Raw genomic sequence first — 25820 nt, 5'->3', positions numbered from 1 at the left:
TTGTAACTGTCAAATTAGTAAAACAAATACATACCAATTTGACAGTTACAATCAATTGATCTTTTGTTTGCAATCCGAGTGACGTCAGAATATGTGGGAATAGCACGCCCATGTTTTTTCCTTCCACCATGGGTTAGATCAGTGTAAAAAATAACGATAAAGGAAGGTTTATTACTAGAGAAAGAGTGAGTAATGGGTTTGGGCAGTAATAGTAATACAACAACAAACAGGTAAACTATAAATTTATTAACAGCCAAGCAAATAATGATCTATTAAACAAACTTAAAAAACAAGAAAGCAGCTGATTTAAAATTTACAAAAATCTAAATTCCTTTTACACAGCCTAAATTGATTCATAGTAAAGCTCAGAATTTCTTATTTATTTAATTTTTCTACATTACTTCACAATTTCTCAAACTTCTGTGTTTATTAGTGTGGTAATTGACAAGTGATAAGTCACATTGACAATTTTAAACAATACATAGTAGAGTAAACTGAAACTCATAATAAAGTCTTGTCACCTTGTTTTCTGTTGTTCCTAGAATTATGATAACACCGTTAACATTAACCAATAACACGTTAACCGTTAACAATGTTAAGCTGTATAGATACATTTATATTCCATCAGATAACTATTTTATGAAAACTAAGCCACTGTTACCTGCATACAAAAAATTCTAGGTGAAAATATGAACAGGCACTTTTGGTAAGCTTGAAATTTACTTGGCATGTTATTAACATTAAGAAATTTTATGATATTACACGTTACTTAAAGTTTTTTAAGAAGGCACTGTGATAGAAGCTGCATTTTCTAGATAAAAATTGAGATGAAAAATTAAATTAACTCTACATAAAAATCCGTATTTGTGTCTAACTTAATTCAAAAACACTAATGGTTGAAAAGTGAAGAAACTAGTGGCTCTGAAACGTCCAAAGAATTTACTTAAATTTGTTCACAGGCTATGTTCAACCTGCACAAACTTAAAGGTACACATGGTAAAATTATATATGGCTTGTAATACACCTAGAGTATAGACCGGGGTACATTGACTATAAACTACCAACAAAATAAAATGCTTAAAACTAACGACAAATTACACAAAATATGCTTTTCCCTGCCTCAGACCAGACAGTCACCATGACAAAGATTTAAACTTCAACACCGAGTTATAAACATTCATAAACATAACATATGTTTCCTATTCTACTGAATAATATTGAGCTAAAATATATCCAAAGCAAGATTCTGAGATAATATATTAACCGTCTGTTTAATTGGCTATGCCAAATCTACCACTTTCCTGAGAAAAAATCCTCAACCTGAGTAATATAACCCAGGTTTAATACATTGTATTTCTTACTTTCGCTACATTGTCGATACTCATAATCTTGAAGGTTATCTATGACTTAATATTTTAAGCTCTACACAAGCGATGTTTCCTAAGAACTATATTATATTGATGTTTTGTACTAAGGTAGGTAGAGACTAACCCTACAGATATTCAGGTGATAAAATATCAAGCTACTAGACAAGTTGGCTTCCTGCAGGAGGGGTGGGGAGATATTCTGTAACTATATTACTAACCTAAGCAATTCGACCTAAATACGCAGCTCGCTCCCCTTATACCTCTCACAAATTCTATTCACCAAAATCAAAATTAACTCATCCCAAACAGTACTATTTCCAGTTGTCTAAGCCAACAACTTATGTTTGTGCAGATGTACTTATGGTAGGTTAATAAGTCAAATATACACAGCTACAACCTATATAACTCTTTAACTTGTAAGACCCTTAGCCAGAAAACAAAGACAAAATGGACAGTAGCCTCTCAAGAACCCCCGAATCTTCCCACTAATTGTTAGAAATCTTTCTACTGTCAAGATAAGACACAATAAAATGGTTAATAACAACATGCAGATTAACACTTAGTAAACTATATAGTTTTTTAACACCATGGTGGATGGAAAAAACATAGGTGTGCTAAACCCGTCATATGCTGACGTCACCCAGATTGCAAACAAAAAATCACCTGATTGTATTGCCATATAAGTGTATATTTGTTTTTATTTGATTGTTATTGTTTTTACATTTTTTTTTTCTAAATGGTGAAAGGTGTTTGCAATCTGGGGGGGGGATAGCACACCTATGTTTTTCCCTTCCATCATGGTACTTTAACAACGAAATAACAATAAATTCATCATATTGTATACATATTAAACAAAGTCTTAAATAAGTAAAACATTAAAAATCAATACAAAAAAAGCCATCACAGAACAAAAATTTTTAATCACTAAGAATGAAACGCCACAGTATTAGAGTAAGTAACAGAAATTCTGAATTTAACAGAATGCACTAAACTTGAACATATAAAAAATACAATGAACAATTTTTAAGAGAAAATGTAAAACAAAAAATTGTGTAACGCACAAAAACCAATTCTTGTACTTATACTATAAAAAATGTGATAAAAATTGTTCGACAAAATATCTGTGATGCTCAAAATGTTGGATATGCATAAATTGTACAACACAACCCTAAACAAAAATGATACTGGTTACTAACAAGCAAAAAAATCTATCTACTTTAACATACTAGAAATCAGATTCATAAAATACATTTTAAAATTAAAACTTCAATCAAATAAAAGCAAATACATCTCTATCTCTAAACACTAACTATGCAAGCTATGAAGTGCACACCTTAATACAATGGGATAAAGTTATACACATTGACAACAATTATGGTCAACTATTTGCAAGTGCAAGATTGATTAAAACTCACAATGTGAAAAGCCATAGAGCATGCAGGCGGAATGGAAACTTAAGACATTTTTGAAAACTTCTGTCCTTTGGTTGTATTGTTAGGGTTACATTAATCACTTGAAGGCAAGTCATTTGTGAGGCAAGACAATTCAGAGGGGAGGAGGCTTCAGCAACAAACACAGCCCTTCTCCAGACTGATCTGAAACATTTAGAAACAATAAATAACTAAATAAATTAGGGATGGACGAGATTGGATTTTTAGTTCGAGACGAGACGAGACGAGATTTTTTATTTCTCATAAAATTTCGAGACGAGATCGAGACGAGATTTCTCTTCTCATACACAACGGGAAATGCACGTTCGAAATTTTTACCTGATTTTGTAACATTGTTAGATGACTGTTTAAATACTAAAATAATGATAATAGGCAAGAATATTTACAATCTTTCATTAAATAACATCAGCATAACATTTTTTTATTAATCACGCCTAACTTATTAAAAATGCCTACGATTAGGAAACATGGTGATATCAGTTAGGATAGAGTACAACTTATCCTAAAATAAAATAAATCATAAAATAAAAGCAATATTAATTTTTATAAAATAGTTACTTGTTTTGACTTTTTTTATAGTAATAAAACATTCCTCACACTGCTTACACTTAACAAAACTTCTTAAATGTTATTAAAGTAATATTATAAAAATAATGAAAGTAATATTTACATTAAAAGAATTAAAGTAATATTTACATTAAAAGAATTAATTAAATAAGAACACCTTCGAAAAGGAAACGCAACTACAACACGCTCCTGTATTGCGGGTATTGCATTGACTTTCTGCAGGCGTTTTTAATTTTTTTTTTTTTTTTTTTTTATTCTCGTCTCGATAAAAATCTCGGCCAAAAAGTAATCTCGTCTCGTGTAACGAGATTGAAAATTTCCCGAAATTTCGAGACTTAACCATCCCTAAAATAAATATTAGGATTTGTTGAAAAGTAATACTAGCTAGACACCTGAGAAATTCAGAATGCAGGGGCTAATAGATACACAATAACACAATAAATAAAACAAAACACTGATGTGTCCTCCTGGTGTAGATTTCTTCACAGAGAAGGTTTCTCTCTATTATCTCAGGTAAGCTCGCTGAACTCTATTCAACTCAACTCAACAAAAGAATACTAATTAGATAGTGGTCAAAATAAAACTGAATGTGTCTTCCTATTAACGGCGAGCATCACAAAATAAAATAGTCCCTTTAGTAATACATTTTTGTAACGTCACCTGAACTGTTAGACACAGCGAGTGAAAAAACGCTGATCGAGTTGTCTTATTATGACACATATTTCGTAGGTAATAGGTGACAAAAATAATGGTATTACTTCAAATATTACCAAAAAGCTAAGGAGTAAGGAAGGAACGTTCCTGACTATTATCTCAAGTAGGGATGGTCAAGTCTCGAAATTTCGGGAAATTTTAAATCTCGTTACACGAGACAAGATTTCTTTTTGGCCGAGATTTTTATCGAGACGAGAATAAAAAAAAAAAAAAAAAAAAAAAACGCCTGCAGAAAGTCAATGCAATACCCGCAATACTGGAGCGTGTTGTAGTTGCGTTTCCTTTGTGAAGGCGTTCTTATTTAATTAATTCTTTTAATGTAAATATTACTTTAATTATTTTAATAATATTACTTTAATAACATTTGAGAAGTTTTGTTAAGTGTAAGCAGTGTGAGGAATGTTTTATTATACTATAAAAAGTCAAAACAAGTAACTATTTTATAAAAATTAATATTACTTTTATTTTATGATTTATTTTATTTTAGGATAAGTTGAACTCTATCCTAACTGATATCACTATGTTTCCTAATCGTAGGCATTTTAATAAGTTGTGAATAATAAAAAAATGTTATGCTGATGTTTTTTTTTTTATAAAAGATTGTAAATATTCTTGCCTATTATCATTATTTTTGTATTTAAACAGTCACCTAACAATGTTACAAAATCAGGTAAAAATTTTGAACGTGCATTTCCCGTTGTGTATCCCGTCTCGATCTCGTCTCGAAATTTTATGAGAAATAAAAAATCTCGTCTCGTCTCGAACTAAAAATCCAATCTCGTCCATCCCTAATCTCAAGGCAACGGAATTTCCCTACTCTATTGTAGGACATCTATGTTGCCTTAAGATGGCTCGAAATTGGAGCAGAAACCAGTTTACAGTAGATTCCCTCTTATCCGGACATTGGTTTAACCGGACTACACCCGGTAGAAGTGACATCTCTCCATCCGGATAATTTTTATCAGCACATCGGTTTAACCGGACTAGATTGGCAGGAAGTGGGTGGTACTGAATCGACTGTTCTCGTGGGAAAGATTTGAGATCAGTGATCACGTGTCTAATACAATGCTCTCCTAAATTTAAGTCAAATACTGTATACAGTATGCATTCAAAAGGTCCGATTTAACAAGTTTTTGGGGTCATCTGTTTAACCGGAAAAACTGTCATCCAGACTGGCCTCGGTCCCAAGGAGTCCGGATAAGAGGGAGTCTACTGTATATGGATTTCAAAGCGTACACTTTTTGAATAATCTTAAAAACAAAAATTGTTGGACATAGTTGTTTTAATATGTGTAAACAAATAACTTACGAATCATTATGAATCCTATCAATATATTGATTGTTGAGAAGAGTCCAAGTTTTTATTTCAAATTATTTCTCTTTTCAGGTTGGATCCAAAAGATTCAGCCATGCATTGACAATCAGCCTATAGCTAGAGAATGTGTGTCAGCTTGTCTTACCAGATATAAGTTCAGTGGCAAAAGTGGCCTCGTCCTTGATGTTGCGCACAAGTTCATCGGTGACGAGTACGTGTATGCCGTTGGGTCCCTGCATGTACACCTGGGACAGCTGGGTTAGTGAGAGGCCGACCAGCGCAGCGGCCTTGGAGCACATCTCCCTACTGGACAAGGTAGCCAGGTACACTGCTTGGTACACCACTGGCGACTGTTGTACACACAGGTACACTGTCCTGCAACAACCAATGCTGGTTAACCCTTGTACCACAGTGGCGGCAACTCGTTGCGGGGCATTGAATTAAATGGGAGCTTTAAGATACAGCCACTATCTTAAATACCGTAATCGTATCATTACCTGTTTTGGGGAAATGGTAAGTTCGCGTACGGAAACAGATACAAACATGTTTATTTTTTGGTAGGACGTGGAATGCTTTTATAAGCTCGTCAAATGACACTTTGGACATATGGAAATTTGGTGAAATTGCTTGCCAGTTGCCTGCACACCTTCAAGCAGGCAGTAACTGGCAGTACAATCTTCTGGCCAGTAACTAGCGACCACCAGTTGCAGACATTGATGGCCTTGTGAGAAAGAAACCTAGGTATGAGTAAAAAGCACCAAGAGATATCTCCGATCATACAGACTTGACCGAGACGGGGTTCTAGCCTTCAATGTACAGTGATGTAACATTAGTTATACCGTACTAACAACACCGGTCAATCTAAACAGCACTAGTATTTCTTGACTACCACATTTCAATACGGTAACTTCAACTGTTTTTGTTGAATCTATACTCGCATAGATAGTGTGAAGTGGAAGTTAAATGATGTTACTCTTTGTCAAACATATTATTATTTATAGCCAAAAGGTTAATACCTAATACACAGCTAAGATTTTATACAACTAAAACTATTTAGGCCTAATATATTTTGGGTTAGAAGATGATTCTGGATAAATTACAATATGACATTCATTAGGCAGACTTGTTCAATATTTTGCACTACAACTATATACAGCAAATCTACTGGGTGCGAGTGCAAGAGCAATGTTTTAACTGATGAGTGTAGCGAGGCATTGAAATGGGCTACAGTTGAACCTCTATAAGACGAATTTCAAGGGGTACGGGGAAAATTCGTACTATAGAGGTACTCTTAATAAAGAGGGTTGTTTTATCGAGGTTTAATGCTGCTGTTATTCTTCTTATAGAGGTATCTCCTCGCTCCAAGGTTTTTCCAAACAATGACTGAGGAAGGAGGAGGGATGGGTGGGGGTTTCATGTTGAGACAAGCTTCTGTTTGTTTTGAAAACTACGTACTATGGAGGTTAAGATTATGATAAATTCGTCTTATAGAGGTCACGTTCGTCTTGTAGAGGTTTTGTGCTAAGAATATTCGTTGTATAGAGGTTAATCAGTCCTAGCCCATGTCACAGACAAATTCGTCTTATGGAGGGTTTTAACTTAATTACTACATTGTATAGAGGTATTTTTAGAATTGACCTATATGAAAGTGTCAAGGGGATTAAAAAAAAATTTGTCTTACCGAGGAATTTGTTTTATTGAGGTTCGTACAAACGAGGTTCAACTGTACTAACATATTGTTATGAGCTATTTTATGTGTTAATTAAACCCAAAGAGAAGTATGGTACAGAGGAAACATTTAATAATACACTTAAATGTGTCTAGTACTTGGTGCTAGTGTTCCTAGACAAATTCCTACACCCCCCCTCTCCATAATGTACTACAATGCTAACGGCGGGAAAGACCCTGTGCCTTGTGCAATAGGAATTTCTGCACAGTGCTTGCCGTTTGGGCTCTTTCATGATCGCCACAAGTATATTTTTGGCCCAACATGTCATAGCTGAAAGCACACTATCTAACCTTAATTCCTCTGTACCTTACTTGTCTTAGATCAGCAGGTGAACTAAAAGAATGGAAAACAGAAGTGTCACCGAGTAGCTTACTTTGCTCTGGGATGAAGAGCATTAAAGAGACGGATGCCGTCAGCCAAGCCGCATATCTGGATAAGGTCATCACGGGAGAGCCGCATGAGGTCTGCTCCGGAGAAGCTGGCGAATGTGTGCAGATACGCAGCAAATCTGTTGGTCTGTAGCCATGTCATAGTCTGTTGAGGTGAGGCAGATCCTACCAGGCCTCCCTGCAACACGAGCAAAGTCATTATAAAACTGGCTTTAGTCTCCTGTAGATACAATAGCGTTACAAGCACCAACGTGGAAAGCGCTATTCAAGAGGTAATAGCACGGGACTTTGGTTCTTAGACCCCTTGTTTGAATTTTGCCAACCATCAATGGATTTTATTTAAGTAATAATACTGCGACCCCCTATGCCTAAGGCCTAGCCTGTGCTTAACGATTCCGAGCTGGAGACTAGCTTCCTTGGGTGTGAGGGAAGGTGGGTCAGAGACATAAAATGCATGGTACAGTAATTTACCAGTTTAATAGTTGCATTAATAATGAGTTCACTTAAACAGGAAAAAACTGAAGTTTCAACCTACTAAATCATTTAACCAAAAAACTTATTTGCCAATGACATTAAATTTCACATATCTAAACCATTTTGAATAACTAAAACAACATAATTTATTGAAGCATAGTTGTACGCTTAGTGGTTAAGTGAAAAAGTAAAATATTAAATGTAAAATTCCCATTTTATTCTTTTAGAGAATAAGTACATTGTTGTAGTTTGCTTGTTTATGGGTTTTTTATGAAATTTGGCAAATGTATGTGTTTCATCATATACTATTATTAATAGGCCCATTTCATAAAAAAAAAAAAAAAAAAAAAAAACACTTTTCCCATTTCAGCATCAGCTAACCTAAGTAGGTACTGTACTCACAAAACCTATGTTATTTTAAAATGAATAAATTTGATATTTATAAGGAAATATTTTAATGAACATCTAATAAGGCAAATAGAAATCAGCTTAGTCTGCAGGTTTGCTGCAACAGGAGAATTATTTTAAATGTTTGTGATTGGTTTTTGTAGTACATTTGGAACATAAAGTGTCAAATATTTCATAGGGAAGAGTAATATTTTAAAGATACAGTGTAAGAATTTAAAGGCCTAAGTACATCAAGAAGAATGACATCAGTGTTTTTGCGTAGTTTTCAATTGGAACTAGACAAAATTTTAATTTTAAAAATATACAAAATAAACTATGCAGGTATATTAGTTAATTTTATGTCTTGGTGAGAACTGCATTACTATATTTAACCAATGCAATACAAATGACTTCACAACTTAACGCAATTGTAAATGATGCAACAAAGATGCAACAGAGAGGAGATATCATCTGGTTCAGTTAAAACTGGTTTTGATTCATTTAGAAAGGTTCATTAGTCTAACACATTTAACTGCTTAACTCAGCCAATAAACACTAAGACTGCAAAGAAGTCTCGCCCGAGTATTACAAATAAAATAAGTATAAATTTACTTTGTAAAAAACAATTTCTCAAAGAACTTTATAAATTTAACAAAAGGACCACCAACCATAAGTCATAAGTATTTCATTGCACAACATTCTTCATTGCAAAGGCAATGGTGAACCGCATGGTCAATTGATAAGTTAGAACAACTAAAACTTAAAAGTTACAACAAAATAAAACAAGACAATTGAGACAAAATTACCAATTTATCAGATTTTAGTGGATTTTAACAAATTAAAAACAATTTGGAAGAAGATCTTGAAGCATTGTCAGAGACAAAACAATAAAAAATCTGAGTCATATTTTACATAAACTAATGGCCAATTAATGTCATAGTCCTTTATAAATGAAAGCAGTTTTACATGTCGAAGTCATATGTTGTCTACCTTACTCAATTTTCTAGCCAGACTGCCCATCAGTGAGATAAACATGAAACCATAAAACTAAAACACACAGAATTGATTGATGTGTCGCGACTGCACAGGTAAACAGAAACATTATACTAGACTGTCAAATGAAGCTGTCAAGAGGTGTGATAAGCTAACTGATAACACTTGGCCAGGTGAGCTGTGTCTGGTTATCACCAGTATTGCCTTGTACAATGTACGCAACCTATAAATATCAGTCCTCACCTTCAGGCTAAACAGATGCAACTATCTATTAGCATGACAAGTGCTGCAGCTATGCGAATTTCCATTTGTCTGATTGGATTTTTCTTAAATATTTCCTTAACCTTGTCATATTTATTTCCAATTTAAAACATTATATTTCACTAAGGTATATGCTACAGAAAAGGTAAAAAGTGTTTTTTTAACCAAATGTTAATAGTAGCCTACTAGCTGTTTCCAGTTAATAATCTTAACTTATTTCAATATATTAAACAAATTTAAATAACCTTTTAACTCTTAACTTATCACTACTAAAAAATAAAAAACTTTTAAGAGCTAAACTTTTAATTACAATAAATAAAAATGTTAAGCTCGATACTGTTTTAATAAAGGTTCTAACAGAGTAGGCTTACAGAATTCTGTCTGACAGACCAGTTAAAATTGTCATCTTACTTTTAAAATGTTAAATGAGAAACTCTTCCCATACTATGTTTTTTGTTAACACTCTAACGTCTTTAGCCAGATGACTTTGGTTTCGTTGTTCTTTAACCATTATTTTTAGATCATCAAAAGTGCGGCACCTTGACATTGCTACGTACAATGCCCCATGCTGAAAGTAGGGCTCTTTCATATACAAACCAACTTTTTCAAGTGTCTCTCCTTGACTTTTTGTAATGGTCATGGCAAAAGCGACTCGACATGGGAACTGTCAAGGTTTGAATTTTAGGGGAAAAATTCCTGATGGTTCTAAACTTAATTGGGACAGTAACACTTGTTTTCCAGCCGAACTTTCAGTAATAATTTCAAGATTTAGGACTTTGTTATTAATCTCTTTACCATTAATCTGGTTCCATTAACCAGTCCTTTTTGTGGATTTAAATTCCTTAGTAAAATTACAATTACACCTTTTTAAAGGCATAATTTGTGAGGAGGTAAACCTCTTGGTGCTAAAGTGTGAAGAAATTCACCAGCTACATGTAACTGGTCCCCCTCTTCTTGAATCTATGTGTCCACTGAGTAGTAAACTCGACTGTCATTATTTAGTCGCTCAACTATTTTATTATTTATTTCGTCACAATGTTCATTCTTTGGTTAAAGTATTGCATGAGTTTTTGTATTTTTTAAAGCATCTTCAGAGAATCCTTCACTGAAGATTTTGTCAATCATATTTTCATTCACAATACATTGTGGTGGAAGACGTATCAATGAATCACCAAGATCATTATGATAGCTCTCATAGCCATTCCCTATTCGTAAAAGATATTCAGCAAATATTGATTCGCTTGGATTAGCTCTCTTGTTTTTAGCAAGTGAAGTTTTTTTTAAACATTGGCCATAAAGGTGATCTATTTATTTCATCAGTCATCATTGTATTTGAAAGTAAACTGATAAATAAACAGAAAAAGTAAATATTAAAATGACATAAGGGAAAGAGGTTATTTTTATGAAGACAGATGTTTTTAAAAGGAAATGATTGTTTGATAAACTTAACTAAATTTTCACTTATATAATTAAAAATACATGGAAACTTTAAAGCCCAGTGGGGCGAAGCACATTGAACTGAGCGTGACAAAAATTATTCCATGACTTCTGCAGATAATTCCCTTTAATTTGACACATCAATAATCAAAATCGGTTAATAAATTAAAGAGTTTTGCTGTGCACAAGAAATTCTTACAGAATTAGAATAATAGAAGATAATAAAATAAAATAAATAAATTTGCCCTAATAGATCAACAATAACCATAAGCAAACTACAACAATTTTCAGTTTCTCCATACGAATAACATGGCGATTTTAAATGTGTGGTTTTTTGGAGTTCCCTCCTTAGCCTAAAATTTTTGGCTTGCAAAAGTTCTTCAATATACAATATTATTTGTTTTTTATGCTCTACGCAATGGCTGTGATAAATATTGGGCATTTGGATGTTTTAAGGGTAATAATTTGAAGAAAACTATTTTTTTTTTTTTTTCAAAACCCTATAATACTTTGCTTCTATGACCTGATCTTGCTGGTTCACAAACTCATTCAAGTTTATCCTGCCCTACACCTTCAAGCCAAATTTTATCAAAATCGGGTCAAAATTACTCGAGTGATCACATTTACGGACACAAACGTACATACAGTATAATATATCAAAATTTGAACGAATGTTGTTTTTTGGCTACTGACGGACATCAAAATAAAAAAGTATATCAGTTTCGGGTCTAGGTTTTACTGTGCCACCAACAGTAATTGCTAAAAGGTGCTAATTGAAATTCGCCAATTCGCTAAAAAAGGAAATCATTGTTCAACAGTAAAAAGTAGGTTTATATCTACTAAGTTCCTTTTGAGTAAAACACTGATTACAGCCCAATTTCAATTGTTCAGCATAAGAGGGGTTTTGAACAAAGAGGTCACAGATTATCACAAGGCAATCCCCATCGGGGATTGGCAGGATTTGAACCTGAATTCCTAAAGCTGGAGTTCCGCTTTTAACACGAGACCAGTCTTGCTCAGGTCTCTGTAACTAAAGAGAACAGTCTCTGTATTAAACACTGTATGATGGAACCTGTCTCCTGACCTTTCCTCTTCCTAGGGATTGGCCAATTGCTAAAGGCCTAGGCCAGCCCGAGGTAGATAAAAGGCCAGGAGACATCATACAGACTATAGGGATCTCTCATCAACACCTTTTGCTATACTAATCTTTGGTGCTAAAAACCACACCAATAATTAGACTGTAATAATTTATTAATCTATTCTATTTCCACATTATTTAAAAGAATATTGCAAAATCTTAATTTTTTTAATATTCAAAGCTAAAATTACTAAATATTTGAAATAAAAACACATAATTCATTCAAACACAGTGTAAAATTAATTCAATAATGAAAGCAATCCAGCAAATAGAAACATTCAAAAAACCTTAACATCTCTTAACATAATTTAATCTCGTCTCTTCTCTTCATGATGTAATTGCAAACTGCAATATTTTGTAGCAAATGTAATTCTTGCAGGTTAATAACAGATGGCACCGACACAAGGTCAAGTAAACTGGTTTAAACTGCACCACTCTAGCTTTACAATGTAAGAACACTGTGTTTGGGAAAGAAATGATTAATAAACAATAGTCAACCATTATTACAGGACGAATGAATCAGCCTACTGTTGTTTGAGATTGATTTTTTTTTACAATTACATTCTTGAGTTGTTTTTTTTTTTCTGTCAACTTGTCAAATTTAATGTCAAGCAAGCAGTAAAATGTTTACAAAATCTTACTTCATTTTTCTTACTGAGTTTGTAAAAAACCGATTTAATTTTTCAATTTCAATCATAAAAATCCTTTTACTTGTAAACCATTGCCTTTAGAGCAGAAAATACTGCTGTAGTGTGATGCTTCAAGTTATAAAATCTAACTTAATCAAGAAAACAAAGAACAAGAGATCCTATTGAAATCCACCCAATTTGAAAGAACTTTTTAAAATGTCGTCACATTGATAGACCATTAGAAGTAGCCCCTGGGCAAAAACCAACTGAAAGGTATAAGGTTATATTATAAATTAAAATTATAGTTATTTGTCAACTATAAATTTTAAAAAAATTGGGAGAGTCACAGAGGGGGTTGGTTACTCCTACTAATTAAAAGTCATGAGTTCTTTATTCCAAAATAGTAAATACATTGTTCTACTCCAAAATACTCCCCGCCACTGATTGTAGGCTCACAGTCTGACCCCATTAGTCATTGAGGCATGCCACTGTCAGTCAGCTTGGGATGAGAATAGTCGCATCAAGTTTGACTTTAATTGGATAAACGGCTGTCAGAGACCAGACATTTGTTTGGAGGCTTGACTTTGTTCTTAACTGCTTACACAAATACTTGAAAAATCAATGGCTTAGGACTAATATTTCTAAGAAAAGCCTTTATAGACAGTAGGACTTAGGTTTAATTTTTTCCAAACAATAACCTCGTGGATTCCTTTAAAACGCTTACATTAAACAGGTTCTGATACCAATCTTGTGTTTTATCTTATTTTTTAGCTGTGTACTCGGTAGGTACTTTGTCCTACATATTCCAACAAACACCAGTTATACTACATCAATTTGTTTTAAAAAGTTACGATTTTATGAGAATTGTTGATTTTTCTGTGCAATATCTACAAATTTTGACATCTCATGCTTGAGCAAGAAGATTGTTAACACTTTTTTTCCTTGTCTGAACTGCGTAGTCGTAAATTTTCCAGTACGGGAACGCTTACAATTGTTTGGAGAAAACATGGGTCGCCAATAAATATAACTTAGCCTATTGGAGTTTTGGAAAAATGCATTCCTTCTCCACTACACCACTGAGTACAACTTTTAGATTATGTAGACTATTACTGTGGACTACAGACACACGTACCTGCACAGTGTCATTGTTCTGAGGTCTATCAGCAAGGGCTGGCATAGGAGGTGTGTGGGACGTCTTGATCATCTGTATATCACCGGACCCTTGCGGCTTAACATTGCTGGTCTGCAGTGCCCCTCTGAAACACATGTACAGTGTTGCAAAAACTAGGCCTAGATGATTAATTCCTAAGACAATATGAATATATAGCTGGACATTGATAACTGGATCCAGCTATCATTGATCATTGGTCTTATGATTCTCACTAAAACCAATTACTGGTCTCAGTCCAATCATTTACACCCAAACCCGCTCACTCACAACTGGATGAAATAGGCTGTGTACCACTTGTTTAATTGATAGTATGAATAGGTATAGCACAATTACAATTTTGTAACCTACAATGATAGTAGGCCTACAGCTACAGGGTTGAGTTAACTACGGTACTAAAAACTGTGACTGTTAAACAATCAATAAATGTATTGTTTTGAAATTTGAGTGTGCAGATGCAGATGTACATAAAATCGTAGTTCTTCAAAAATATAATGGGCTTACAGACCGATAAATGATTCAAATTATGTTTGCATGTTTTCTTAGGCAAATCGCAAACCCTTTGCTGAAACCAGGTCATACACTTAAGTGTCTTCAAGGAACTGAAGACGAAAAGTGACATAAAACATGCTCAATTGGAAGCACCTTTCGTTCACAAAGATTCTACACCTCCTAAGCTGCCCGCTTTTATTTTAAGTAGCCTACAGGCCTCGGACAAGCTTTGCCTCAGACAGATGAACACATGAGTTAACACACCAGACCTGAAAACCTTCAATCTACGAGTTCAGTCTCCTGGCCAGGGAGACATAGGTAGCTTTTAGAATACCGTACTCGACCAATGCTCAACCACACTAAGAACAATGGTCAAAACAAATCCAATTCAGTCAAGTTACTGTAGCCTATTCTAATCTTGACTCTTAATATTAGGTTTCAGGTAGAACTTAACTCCTAGTTAATTTTAGAATTTTTTAGTAATGCTGCATTCAAATACTCCTAACCACACAGTGGAAGTTTTGTCTAATCTCTTAGTGGTTGTTTAAGGGTTAAAGAGTTCTAGGGGTTGTCACCTCTATACCAGGCCTATAAGCAAATCATTGGTCAAAACAAAGAAGTTAAATAGACCTAGGTTACAATTAATTGTTTATACCTATTTATTTTTAAGAGGCCTACAGTAGCCTACTATGCCAGTTTGGATTTCATAAAGAAATTACTTGCCACTTTCAGCTTATTCATAGATGACATTTTTTACGAGTTCAAAGTCTAACAAGCTGAGTAATTTTGCTGCTCAAATAAATTAATAGGTTTTACTGGTTTGTAAACCTACACTAATAAAAGAGCAAGGTGTCGAGATTAGTTAGTATCATTAAACATAATAACTTCTAAACCTAGGCCTGTATCTCTTTAACTTAAATATCAATTTTAGTGATTCAACCTTATTTATATCTTCTTGTCTTACTTAGCTTGTGCCTAAGTGACTATATTCCTTTTCCTCCGTTAATTACTTAACTTAGATGTTTACAAAATATTCTTAAGCCTACAGATCATCTCACATCATTATACTCATCCTTCACTCATATTTGGGTTGAAATACACACCTAGTATCCCCATCTCAAAATGATTATGAGAGATGGCCCTAACACAGATAGTCAGTGTGAAATAAAGATAACCAACTAACTTATTAAACCTCGTGAATATGACTTATTAAACCACTTGTAAGTTAATAGGTACCTTAAGTTAAGTCTGATAACTTAGGCCTACAGACTTGTTTAAGGTAGGCTAAGAAAACTAACTTAATACACAGAGTGTGAAAACAAACTTACATGAGCATTGCTTGTAGATTTTGTCGGAAATGTGGACGACCATTGAGAAATTTCGAACGACGGCATATAACCTGATTTTTGTTTCTACTCCATGCAACTCCAACGCGCTTGGAAACAAATCCCCGGTGCCGCTGATTACTTGAAGGACACATAACATGAAAGAATTTAGCAGACACTTCAATATCTGCCACAGTCATTGTTAATGTGTGAATCAATAATAGCATCGTTTTACCGACTTTTCACTCAAAGGAACGTTTTTATTCACTTTATCACTAAACAACGAGTAACTTAAGTAAGTTAGCTTACGTTGTTAGTTGGTGTACTTCCAAGTCCTAGGATGTAGTAAAACGGTGCTCACGGTTCAGTTAACTTATTTTATAAGTTAGACAAATTCATTTTGTTAAGTTACAACAAAGAAATTCATTACAAGGCATTTTCTTTCCTAAGTTAGTTAATCAACAGTCCTGCGATTCACTCAGAGGTAAATAAATAGGCAATATTTAACCTTAACACTGTTAGGTGTCACATTTTTTGGCCTTTGACTGGAGAAATCTTTCACATTTTGAATCCTTGAATGCTTATCTCATCGACTTTGAAATGTTTAAGTTAGCAACACATGGCAACAATAAGTTGAGAACAGAGTTGATCTTTGGCCTAAATAGACAATTGTGTAGCCTAGCCTAGACTCACATAAAAGGCCTACAAATATGTAAAATTGTGTGTATCTTATTGGTTTATTTAGCCTTCGATATATTATGTCAAACCTGCAGCATGTCGGTACCTAGGGCCTAGTACACCAAAGGGCCCAATTCTTTTTAAAGCCGGTAATACATATTTCCTGACCAAGTGCTGGTCGTCAGCTAATGAAATGGTCCTGCAGCAGTAAAAGGGCGCTGTTTGCAAACACTGAGCGATCTTTCTGAGTAACGAACCGCAATCGAGCCACCATTCCCGTCGCGGATTGTTCACTTTGAGTGCACTTGTAAACAACGCAGTGGCAGAAACAAAATATTGGCTGTGAATCTGCCGTGATCGAGTTCTACCGTTCATTGACATGTACAGTCTGCACTACGTTCACTCACGCACTTACGTAAACGTCGTGATACGAATATCGGGCGGAGAAGGAACTAAGGGCTCGATAAAACACAAACACAGCGTATACATTAGCTTAAATAGCGAACGGACACAAAAGCATAGTTCACAACAGCACAATTCCGAGGTTATAACTAGAACTGGTGCGATCTGGTTTGCACTGCACTGCCACTCAGCTGCTTCCAAGTTCCAACACATATGACCTCAGCACACAACTTCGGCTATATCCGGTTACATTCGGAGAGATTCGTTGTAGTCTGTGACGTAGCACATTGTTGCACTCTTTCTTGCACAAAGCCGTGCTCTTCTTGTACTGTACTATAAATAACTTGCGGACATTGTGCAATTCCCTTAACTCGGTGCTCTCTTTCAATGTTACGTTAAAATGCCTACATTTTCCTAGTAAGTAACAATACGGCACAGTATTTATTAAATGTTTTTATTTGATCTTCCAAGCACCAATTACAATGAATTATTTTCATAATTGTACAACTAGGCACAAGATGGCAAGAATATGTTACATTCAATAATAAGTTAGTCTAGGTAAACTCTAATCGATGAATAAATTTTAACAGCAAGTTAATATAAATTATGCAATATGACTAGAGTGCAATTTCAAGTCAGTAATTTATTCAAATGCAATAATGACAACAGAGTGAAAATTTAAAAACGTACGTTTTCATGTCCCTGGCATTTTACTTACTCCAATAAGTTCCAATAAGTTACGTTCAACGTAACTTTATAAACTCTCAAACTTTTTTAGGGAGTCGGCAGCCAAAGTTAGCACAGCCTTAAACAACATGGAATTCCTAAACTTTTGCTTACTATTTTTAAATGTCCAGTGTCTATGCTACACCCGTGTTATGGAACTTGAAATGATGCTCACTGATAACAAATACAAAATATTATGCTTGTCGGAACACTGGTTGAATGATGAACATATTAAGCTTGTGAACATTAAGGGTTATTTTTATGTTTCAGCTTTTTGTCGTTCTCAACGCAGGCAAGGTGGGGTTGCTGTATTTGCTTCCCTAGATCTTAGTGACTCATTTATTGTTATCAATGTAAATAGTTTTTGTTTAGAGTTACATCATGAGTTTGTCTGCGTTCATTTCCCGGCTATGAACATTATCCTTATTGGTGTCTATAGGTCCCCTGATGGTGATCTAGGTATGTTTTTGTCTAGCTTAGAGAACCTTATTTTGTCCCTAGGCAACAAGAGGGCAAAAAACCATATTATCCTGGGTGGTGACATGAATATTAATGTGTTGAAACAAAACCGTTTGTCTGAAGATTTTATAAACTTGTTAAAATCACTGAATCTTTACTGTACTGTCTGGGTGCCGACTCGTGAGAACTCTTGTCTGGACAATGTTGCCACAGATCTTCCTCGTGAAGATTTTAAAGTAGAGGTGGTGAAACATGCCATAGGTGACCATGATGGCATTCAGTTTAGTCTCGATATCCGTCTGTCCAAGAATAAAGATCCTTATATTCCTATGACTTATCGACCAATTACTCTTGATAAAACATATCACTTTATAGTTGCTCTCAACTCAGTTGATTGGAATATTTTACTTGCTGGTAATGCTAATGTTATTTTTAGTAATTTTTTAAGAACATTTATTTTGCTCTTTCAAGAATCTTATCCTAAAAAAGTGTCTAGACCTAAGAATACAAAGCATCCACTGGCTCCAGAGTGGAAATCAGAGACTATTGTAATATTGAGAAGATGGTTGCTTCTTTCTTACGATATTTATAGACAAGAAAAAACCCTTGAAGCCAAGAGGAGGTATCAAGCGATAAAGAAAGATTACCAGGTGAGTTTAGTACGGTCAAAACAAGAACACAATGCTAATTTCATTGAGTCCTCTCAAAATTCTTGTGCTGCCGCTTGGTCTGTCATCAAAAAAGAGGGGGCCCCTGCAAAAGCAAAACCAACTACTAGACTTTCTGCTGAGGAGCTGAATGATTTCTTCATTAATTCTGTCCAACAGACTCGGGATGCAATTGGTACTCCACCAACCCCCGCTGTAAACCTCCTAGCCCAGCATCCTAGACCAACATGTTCTTTTAACATTGAACCTGTCTCTTGTGAGAAAGTGCTATCTGTTGTACATAAGATGAATAGCTCTAAAAGTAAGGATGTTTTTGATCTCTCTGCAATCTTAATTAAGAATGTGATTTATCATATTTTAGTTCCACTCACCTATTGTATCAATGTTTGTATCAAGGAGGGCGTTTTTCCAGATGTCCTAAAAACAGCCAGAGTAGTCCCTGTCCATAAAAAGGGGAACCATAATGTGCCTGAAAATTTTAGACCTGTATCTATTCTCCCTGTGTTTGGTAAGATTTTTGAAGGTATAATTAAGGATCAAATGTTACCTTATTTTGAAAGTAATGGACTGCTTGTGTCAGCCCAGTATGGTTTCAGATCAGGCCGTTCCACAATCGATGCAGTTGAAGTTCTGACTGGGGTTGTTTTAAAATCATTTGAGAGGGGAGGCTTTGCTGGGGCCACAATGTGTGACCTCAGCAAGGCTTTTGACACCGTGGACCACAAAATTTTGCTTGACAAACTCCATTTTTATGGAGTTAGGGGTAAGGGTTTGGACTTACTGGGATCATACTTGGGCGGGCGCAGACAGTTTGTCTCTGTAAATGGTCAGTCCTCTGTTGTCAAATCTTTAACTCATGGCGTCCCACAGGGGTCTGTCCTTGGGCCCTTGCTTTTCAACATAATGATAAATGACCTTTCTTTGCATTTGGGAGAGGGGGTTGTTTGCTATGCTGATGACACTACTCTAATTGGGGTAAATGATAACTTAAATGTCCTGCAGGGCACTATGTCTCAGACTCTCCAAATGGCCTCGGCGTGGTTCCGAGCTAACTTTCTCTTCCTGAATGAGAGTAAGACTCAGTCCATAATATTTAGTCTTAGACAGCTTAAGCAAGATGTCACAAGCGTTAAACTACTTGGATTAATGTTGGATCCTAAGCTGGATTGGAATAGTCACATATCTTTTGTATGTAGTAGACTTTCCAGGGTGATTCACTTGCTCAGGAACTTGAAGAACTCTGTACCCACTGAATGGCTAAGAACTGCCTACCTTGCCTTTTTTCAGAGCATAATTCTTTATGGTTTAAGACTTTGGGGTGGCACTCCGGGAGTCGAGAGGGTTTTGACGCTCCAAAAGGCGGCAGTCAGAATCTTGGCAGGTGCTGATTTTCTGGACCACTGCAAACCTATCTTTATTTCTGAATCCGTTATGACAGTGTACAGCTTATATATTTACCAATCTCTTCTGTGTACTAAGCAGGAGTCAGGCTCTCTCGAACTCCGAAGTGATATCCACCCTCACAATACTAGGAGGAAAGACGACTTGAGTGTACCCTATGTTAGATTAAGAAAGGTCCAATCTAGCTATTGTATACAGAGATATAAGTTTTTTAACAAACTCCCTTGTACAGCTCGGAACCTGCCGGAAGCAAAGTTCAAAATGGGGATTGAATCTCTTCTGTTGGCAAATCCGATTTACTCATTCAAAGAGTATTTTGAAATTTCACCTGGCCAAGTAAGTAAGTTTTTTTAGCCAATGAGTGCCAATGTGTGATGATAAATAAGTTTTGTTTTTGTTTTTCAATTCTCTGCATGGTGTGTTGCAGGCTTAGGCTAAGATTTTGATGTATTGACGTTTCCTTGTACATATTATGCTTTCAGGAAATAAATCATTCTCATTCTCATTCTCATTCTCATTCTCATTCTCATTCTCATTCTCATTCTCATTCTCATTCTCATACTTCGTAGCTACTGGATTTGTAGTTTATTATTATGTGTTTTAATATTTTTGGGATGGGGGCAACATGTTACACACATTTATTTGGTTTTAAATAGGTTCTAGGTATTTTTTTCGTATTTTTAAAGTCTCGAAATTCACGACCATGACGTGTCCCTAGGGTACATTTTCCAACTTTCACGCTGTTTTTAGACTAATTATTCATGCAGCAATATATAAAGCCATATTTTTATGTCATCAATGGTTATTAAACTTACAAAAAAGGAGCATATTATAATTTTATTGTCATTGCAAACTGACTACCATGACATAATAAGTCTGTCCCTCGATTTGGCGTCACGACCATTTGGGAAAATTTTTCAACTTTGGAGCACGACAGTGGCAAGCCTCGCGTTGATGGAGTCAGTTGGTTTTAGAGACTAGTTCGGGGTGTACGTCAGGATTGTAGTGCCGGTCGTTTCGAGTTGAAAGGAGGAATTACAAGATTAATACAGGAAAGTTTGTGTTTTTTGTAATTTTGGTGTGTCCATGACCGTACATAGTCATTCGATGAAGTAGACATGGTGTTAATTTTTGTTTATAAGATATTTCAATTGCTAGATTAACCTAGAAGTCCACTTTGTATCCTCGAACATGAGGTGCAGAGCTACCGCCAGAACAGAGCCAAATAACACGTAATTTCACGACCAAAGTTTCACGACCATCGCGGGTTTTTTCACGACCTATCCAGCCTTATGGATTATAGTGTGTTTGGTCGTGACAATAACTTTAATATAATTGTAATTTGAACAGTTTAGTTCAATTGAAACACATATTTTTATTATAACTAATAGTATAATTAAAGGATTGTTTAGAAAGATTTAGATTTTTTTATAAAATTCACGACCGTACCGCTTGTCCCTGACCATCACGTTTATGATTTCTGTCATAAAAATTTCAAAAATTAAAATATCGTCATATTTCAATGTTTTATACACAAAAGAAGCACGCCTCTATGCAAACATAACGATTTTTCGGGTCTCAGGTAAGTTTTTTCGGAGTTATACAAACTTAAAAAGATATTATTGGCTTTTTTTCAATTTTTTTGAGTTTTTTATTTTTTTCTAGAAAGACCAAATATACTAAAAGCTCAGTGACCTTTTTAATGTATAATAGTCATAAAAGTAAATTAGTTTATAGCAAAACATAGTTATAAAAATAATATTAACTATTTTTAATATTCATTTAAACGTCTGTTATGGTCGTGACAGAATTTTGTGTTTTTCCACTAAAGATGCTCTTTAAAAAAAAAAACTACCAAAGATATTGCGTTACCATGGACATTTTATGAAACTTCAAATGTTAATGAAATCAAAAAAATAATAAAAGTTTTGAAAAAAGGGGAAAAAAATTTGCAAAGTGTGTTTCCTGAAAACGTACGTTTTTAAATTTTCACTCAACAACAACAAAAAATGCAACAATAAAAATAGATGCATTTACCTCATTAAAATAAGTACTAAATCTCTTAATTCGTAGTTTTGCATAAAGGTTTTAGAATTTAAAATCTCTTACTCTTAAGGGCACGAGACGCTCTCAAAGGTCACATTTTCCCCATAAGAATTGCATTGAAAACTAATTTAAAAACAAAAACAGCTGTATATAAAAATAGACTCCCCAGCTTTTTGGGAGTAAATATTGATGTTTGGAATGTTTAGGAGGTTATAAACAAATCTAAACAGTTAAATCAGTTTTGTTGGAAGAATAGAAAATTTTTTGAATTTAAAGGAGAAATATTGAAAACAGGAGTTTATACTTATGAGAAGAGTAGAGGAGAAGCCTGGTCTCACAGTAAGGAATCCAGGTACACAATCACTTGGGGAGATGAATCATTTTTGCCAGTTATGCTAAGCAACTTATTTTGGAAGTAAAAAAAACCATGAAGAATATACACATCATGTTGTCACAGTGGTAAAGTAAACCTACCTAAAAGTCAGATAAAATAAATACATGGAAGAAATGTTTACTGGTAACAGCTTTAAGTCGGGAGACATTTGTAGAAAACACTAAAAAATAAGGCCGGGTCCAAAAAATGCTAAAATATTTTTACAAGCGTTTATTATTTCAAAGCGCTATTAAATAGCGTGAGTATTCCAATTAGTTACATAAGCATTTAGTCGGGTCTTATTAAACTCATCGAAAATTGTGACTGTTATTACTTTAGTTTTAAAATAACTTCTGTGTAATACCGGTATTTGACAATTGCTCGATTTCGAGCAACAGGTACACTAGTATATATATAATTAAAATAGACTTACTGTATTAGCATTGCCGGTTATAAAAACAGAAACTGTATGGAGCACAAACATAAGCAATAAATGACGTCACTGGCCTGAAAGTGCTGTAATAGTGCAGTTTTTGTGGGTACGTAACGGATTTCGACCCACTTTTCTGCCTGCAATATTAAGCGGAGCCCCGGAGCTAGAATATTATTCCAATAATTTTCAAAAATCAATACTAAATCTGCTTCCCATATATGGAATGTCTACTTCAAGTGTCTAAAGCCAATGCTTTGTCTGTTTCTCGTAAATGAGATCTCTACTTGTAGTATATCAATTGTACATTTGTTTAACATAAAATGGAAAGTCTAACTGCAGTAACCAAAGTCAATGTTTCATCTGGTTCTCATAAATAGATTGTCTGCTTGCCGTATCCAAAGTCAATGGTACATTTGGTTCACGTCAATGTGATCTCTACTTGCAGTATCCAAAGTCAGTGGTGACTTAGCCTAATTCCAGCGACCCAAATTAGTTATTAATTTTGTAGTAAATGCTCAACGATATTAATCCTACTGTTCTTCCCTTTTGTTCTGAATTTCTAATGTGCTAGTATAATGAGTCGTTGACTAACTTATGTTACGTCATAAGTCATCATTCCCCCTCGCTAAATCAGCTGCTTTCCCAGCTCCAGCTGTCGTTTCTATTCTATACCAACCACGAACCACGTCCGCGGATCCAGTACGTTAGTGAACAACCGGTAACCTTAAGAAAAGCAAACATAACATAAATTAAATTTTATCAGTGGCGTAGCTATGGGGGGATGAGGGGGGTAGAATCCCCCCCAGAACCCTAAAATGAAAATAAATATATGTATCAAAGCAATCCTACTTCTTTAAAATACAATGGTGTGAAGTTTATAACTGAACTGAAACTGATGATTTAGTTTTATTAATCTAATTCGTTAATTATTAGTTGATTTGTATAGTAAACTAATTTTACCTAACCCGCCATGTTAAACTTCCCTATCCCAAGCGTGATGTATACAACTTCCTTACTTCTCGAGTGATGTAAAGTATCAAAAACTCACTCGGTGATGTAAAGAAACCCATTTAAATAACATTGAGTGCATAACTTAAAAAATATACCTCTATGGAGCCAACGACATTCAACGCTAGAAATCAGCTGTGTGCTTGAATGTTATTGTTATGCTTTAAAGTATTTTCCTAACCTAGCTTTTGTTTGTAAAAGAACGTTACTGTTAGAAGATTAGTGAAATGGATAATGATAAAAAATATTGTACGTAAACCCATGTATATTGTCGGGTCAGGTAAAATCTTGTACGTTACACGTTACGCAAGAGCGTGTTTACATCACTTAGGTGAATTATGCAACTCGCTTCCGCTCGTTGCACAACATTCACCTGCGTGATGTAAAAACGCTCTTACTACACTTGTAATGTAAATAGCTATTAAAAGATTTATTATTGAATGAATACACCCAGGCAGCGAGAATAAATTTGGAGAGTGGTACAGTAGTGGTAACAATAACAATGCAAATGCCGGCATGCGCGGTAAGCACTAAGCACTCAAGCAGACGCCAGACGGATTTTAGGTCAGTTCACATAGTAGACTTGAAACAATAACAAAAAAATATTGAATGAGCCATGTCATTCTGAAATAATTTTATGTTATTTAGTAAAATGTTGCGTATTCAGCGTAGACTGTGTTATCATCCGGTATGGTGTCAGGGCTTTCGGGACGGTATGTCAGCCAAGTTTAAAACTTGGAGAAACTATAGTAAGTTGAGAATCACGCAGAGGGCTCGGTAAACACAATCGTGTGAGTTTACCGATAGTGGTACTTCTTAATCAAGAAATACCGTAGCCTACTATTTCCTGAATAAACAAAATGCCCCCCGCACCGCATGAGTGCAGACTTATGGGGGAGAGAGCTCATCCGCTCATCAGCTCTACCCACCTATTTCATGGATGGCCCCATGTAGGAGTATTATTTTTGTATTATTTTTTTATATTATATTTAAGTATTATTTTTGTCAACATTTTTTAATTTGAGTTCAGTTGTTGGATATATCCGTTTGGGCCCCCCTGAACCCCAAAAAAATGGTTGTCAAAGTTATGTCTGTGTGAGTCTGTATGTGTGAGTGGATGTGTACAGAGCTACAGATCACACATTTCATCCGATTTTGATGAAATTTGGTAAGTTGGTACTAACCTATGATTCAAAATTTTATCCCCCCCCCCATAAACACAAAAATCTGATTTAAAAAAAAACCCTAACGAATTTGACAAAAGTTTATTATGGCATAGCCCTTTTGATTCTGAACAAAACTATACAACCTTCACATCTGTAAAAATTAAGGTTTGAAAGGTATTGCAGCCTATGTCATTTCTCATAAAAACCCATTAAAGAAAACCTTTTACTGGAAGACCAGTTGTATAATCCACTAATCATATATTGGTAATAGAGTTTGTTAAACATTAAAGTTGTTTTTTTATTTTCTAATTTTGATAAAATGTAAATTAATTGTAAATAAGTTGTCCTATCATCGATTCTCTTTGGTATGGTTAACCAGTTACAGCTTTACTAGTACATTGTTTTGAAAGTATACCACAAGGTATGGATCACAGAAAGTAAGTAGGATTAGAGCTAAATGAAGAAAATACTAAAATTATCCACTTTGGTTAAAACCCTAACAATAGGTAAATTACGACATTGCCAACTATTCAATGAATTGTGTGGAGAGCTTTAAATATTTAGGAGTTACCACTAATAGTCCAAATTCTGAAGATCTAGAGACAAAGTAAACTAGCAAATGCCA

The 25820-nt window shown here is 34.7% G+C and overlaps 1 protein-coding gene across 2 annotated transcripts in view; it reads right to left on the bottom strand.

The window, feature by feature from the left end:
* Positions 1–225: 225 nt before the first annotated feature.
* LOC128995235 (transcription factor CP2-like protein 1) overlaps positions 226–25820 on the bottom strand; it is an 81073-nt gene continuing 55478 nt past the window's right edge. For both annotated transcript variants that reach the window (XM_054420182.1, XM_054420181.1), the window contains 4 exons: positions 13983–14106; positions 7516–7709; positions 5559–5788; positions 226–2962 (listed from right to left, as the gene is read on the bottom strand). In XM_054420182.1, coding sequence (XP_054276157.1) covers positions 2913–2962; positions 5559–5788; positions 7516–7709; positions 13983–14106 — 598 coding nt within the window. In that variant the 3' untranslated portion in view covers positions 226–2912. The remainder of the gene's footprint in view (positions 2963–5558; positions 5789–7515; positions 7710–13982; positions 14107–25820) is intronic.

The sequence above is a fragment of the Macrosteles quadrilineatus genome, unplaced genomic scaffold (genome assembly GCF_028750875.1).
Source record: "Macrosteles quadrilineatus isolate MER2022 unplaced genomic scaffold, UCM_ALF_1.0 Scaffold_5__1_contigs__length_97177068, whole genome shotgun sequence".
Taxonomy (NCBI): domain Eukaryota; kingdom Metazoa; phylum Arthropoda; class Insecta; order Hemiptera; family Cicadellidae; genus Macrosteles; species Macrosteles quadrilineatus.
The sequence above is the reverse complement of the archived record's forward strand: the minus strand, read 5'-3'. Positions and strand labels throughout refer to the sequence as shown.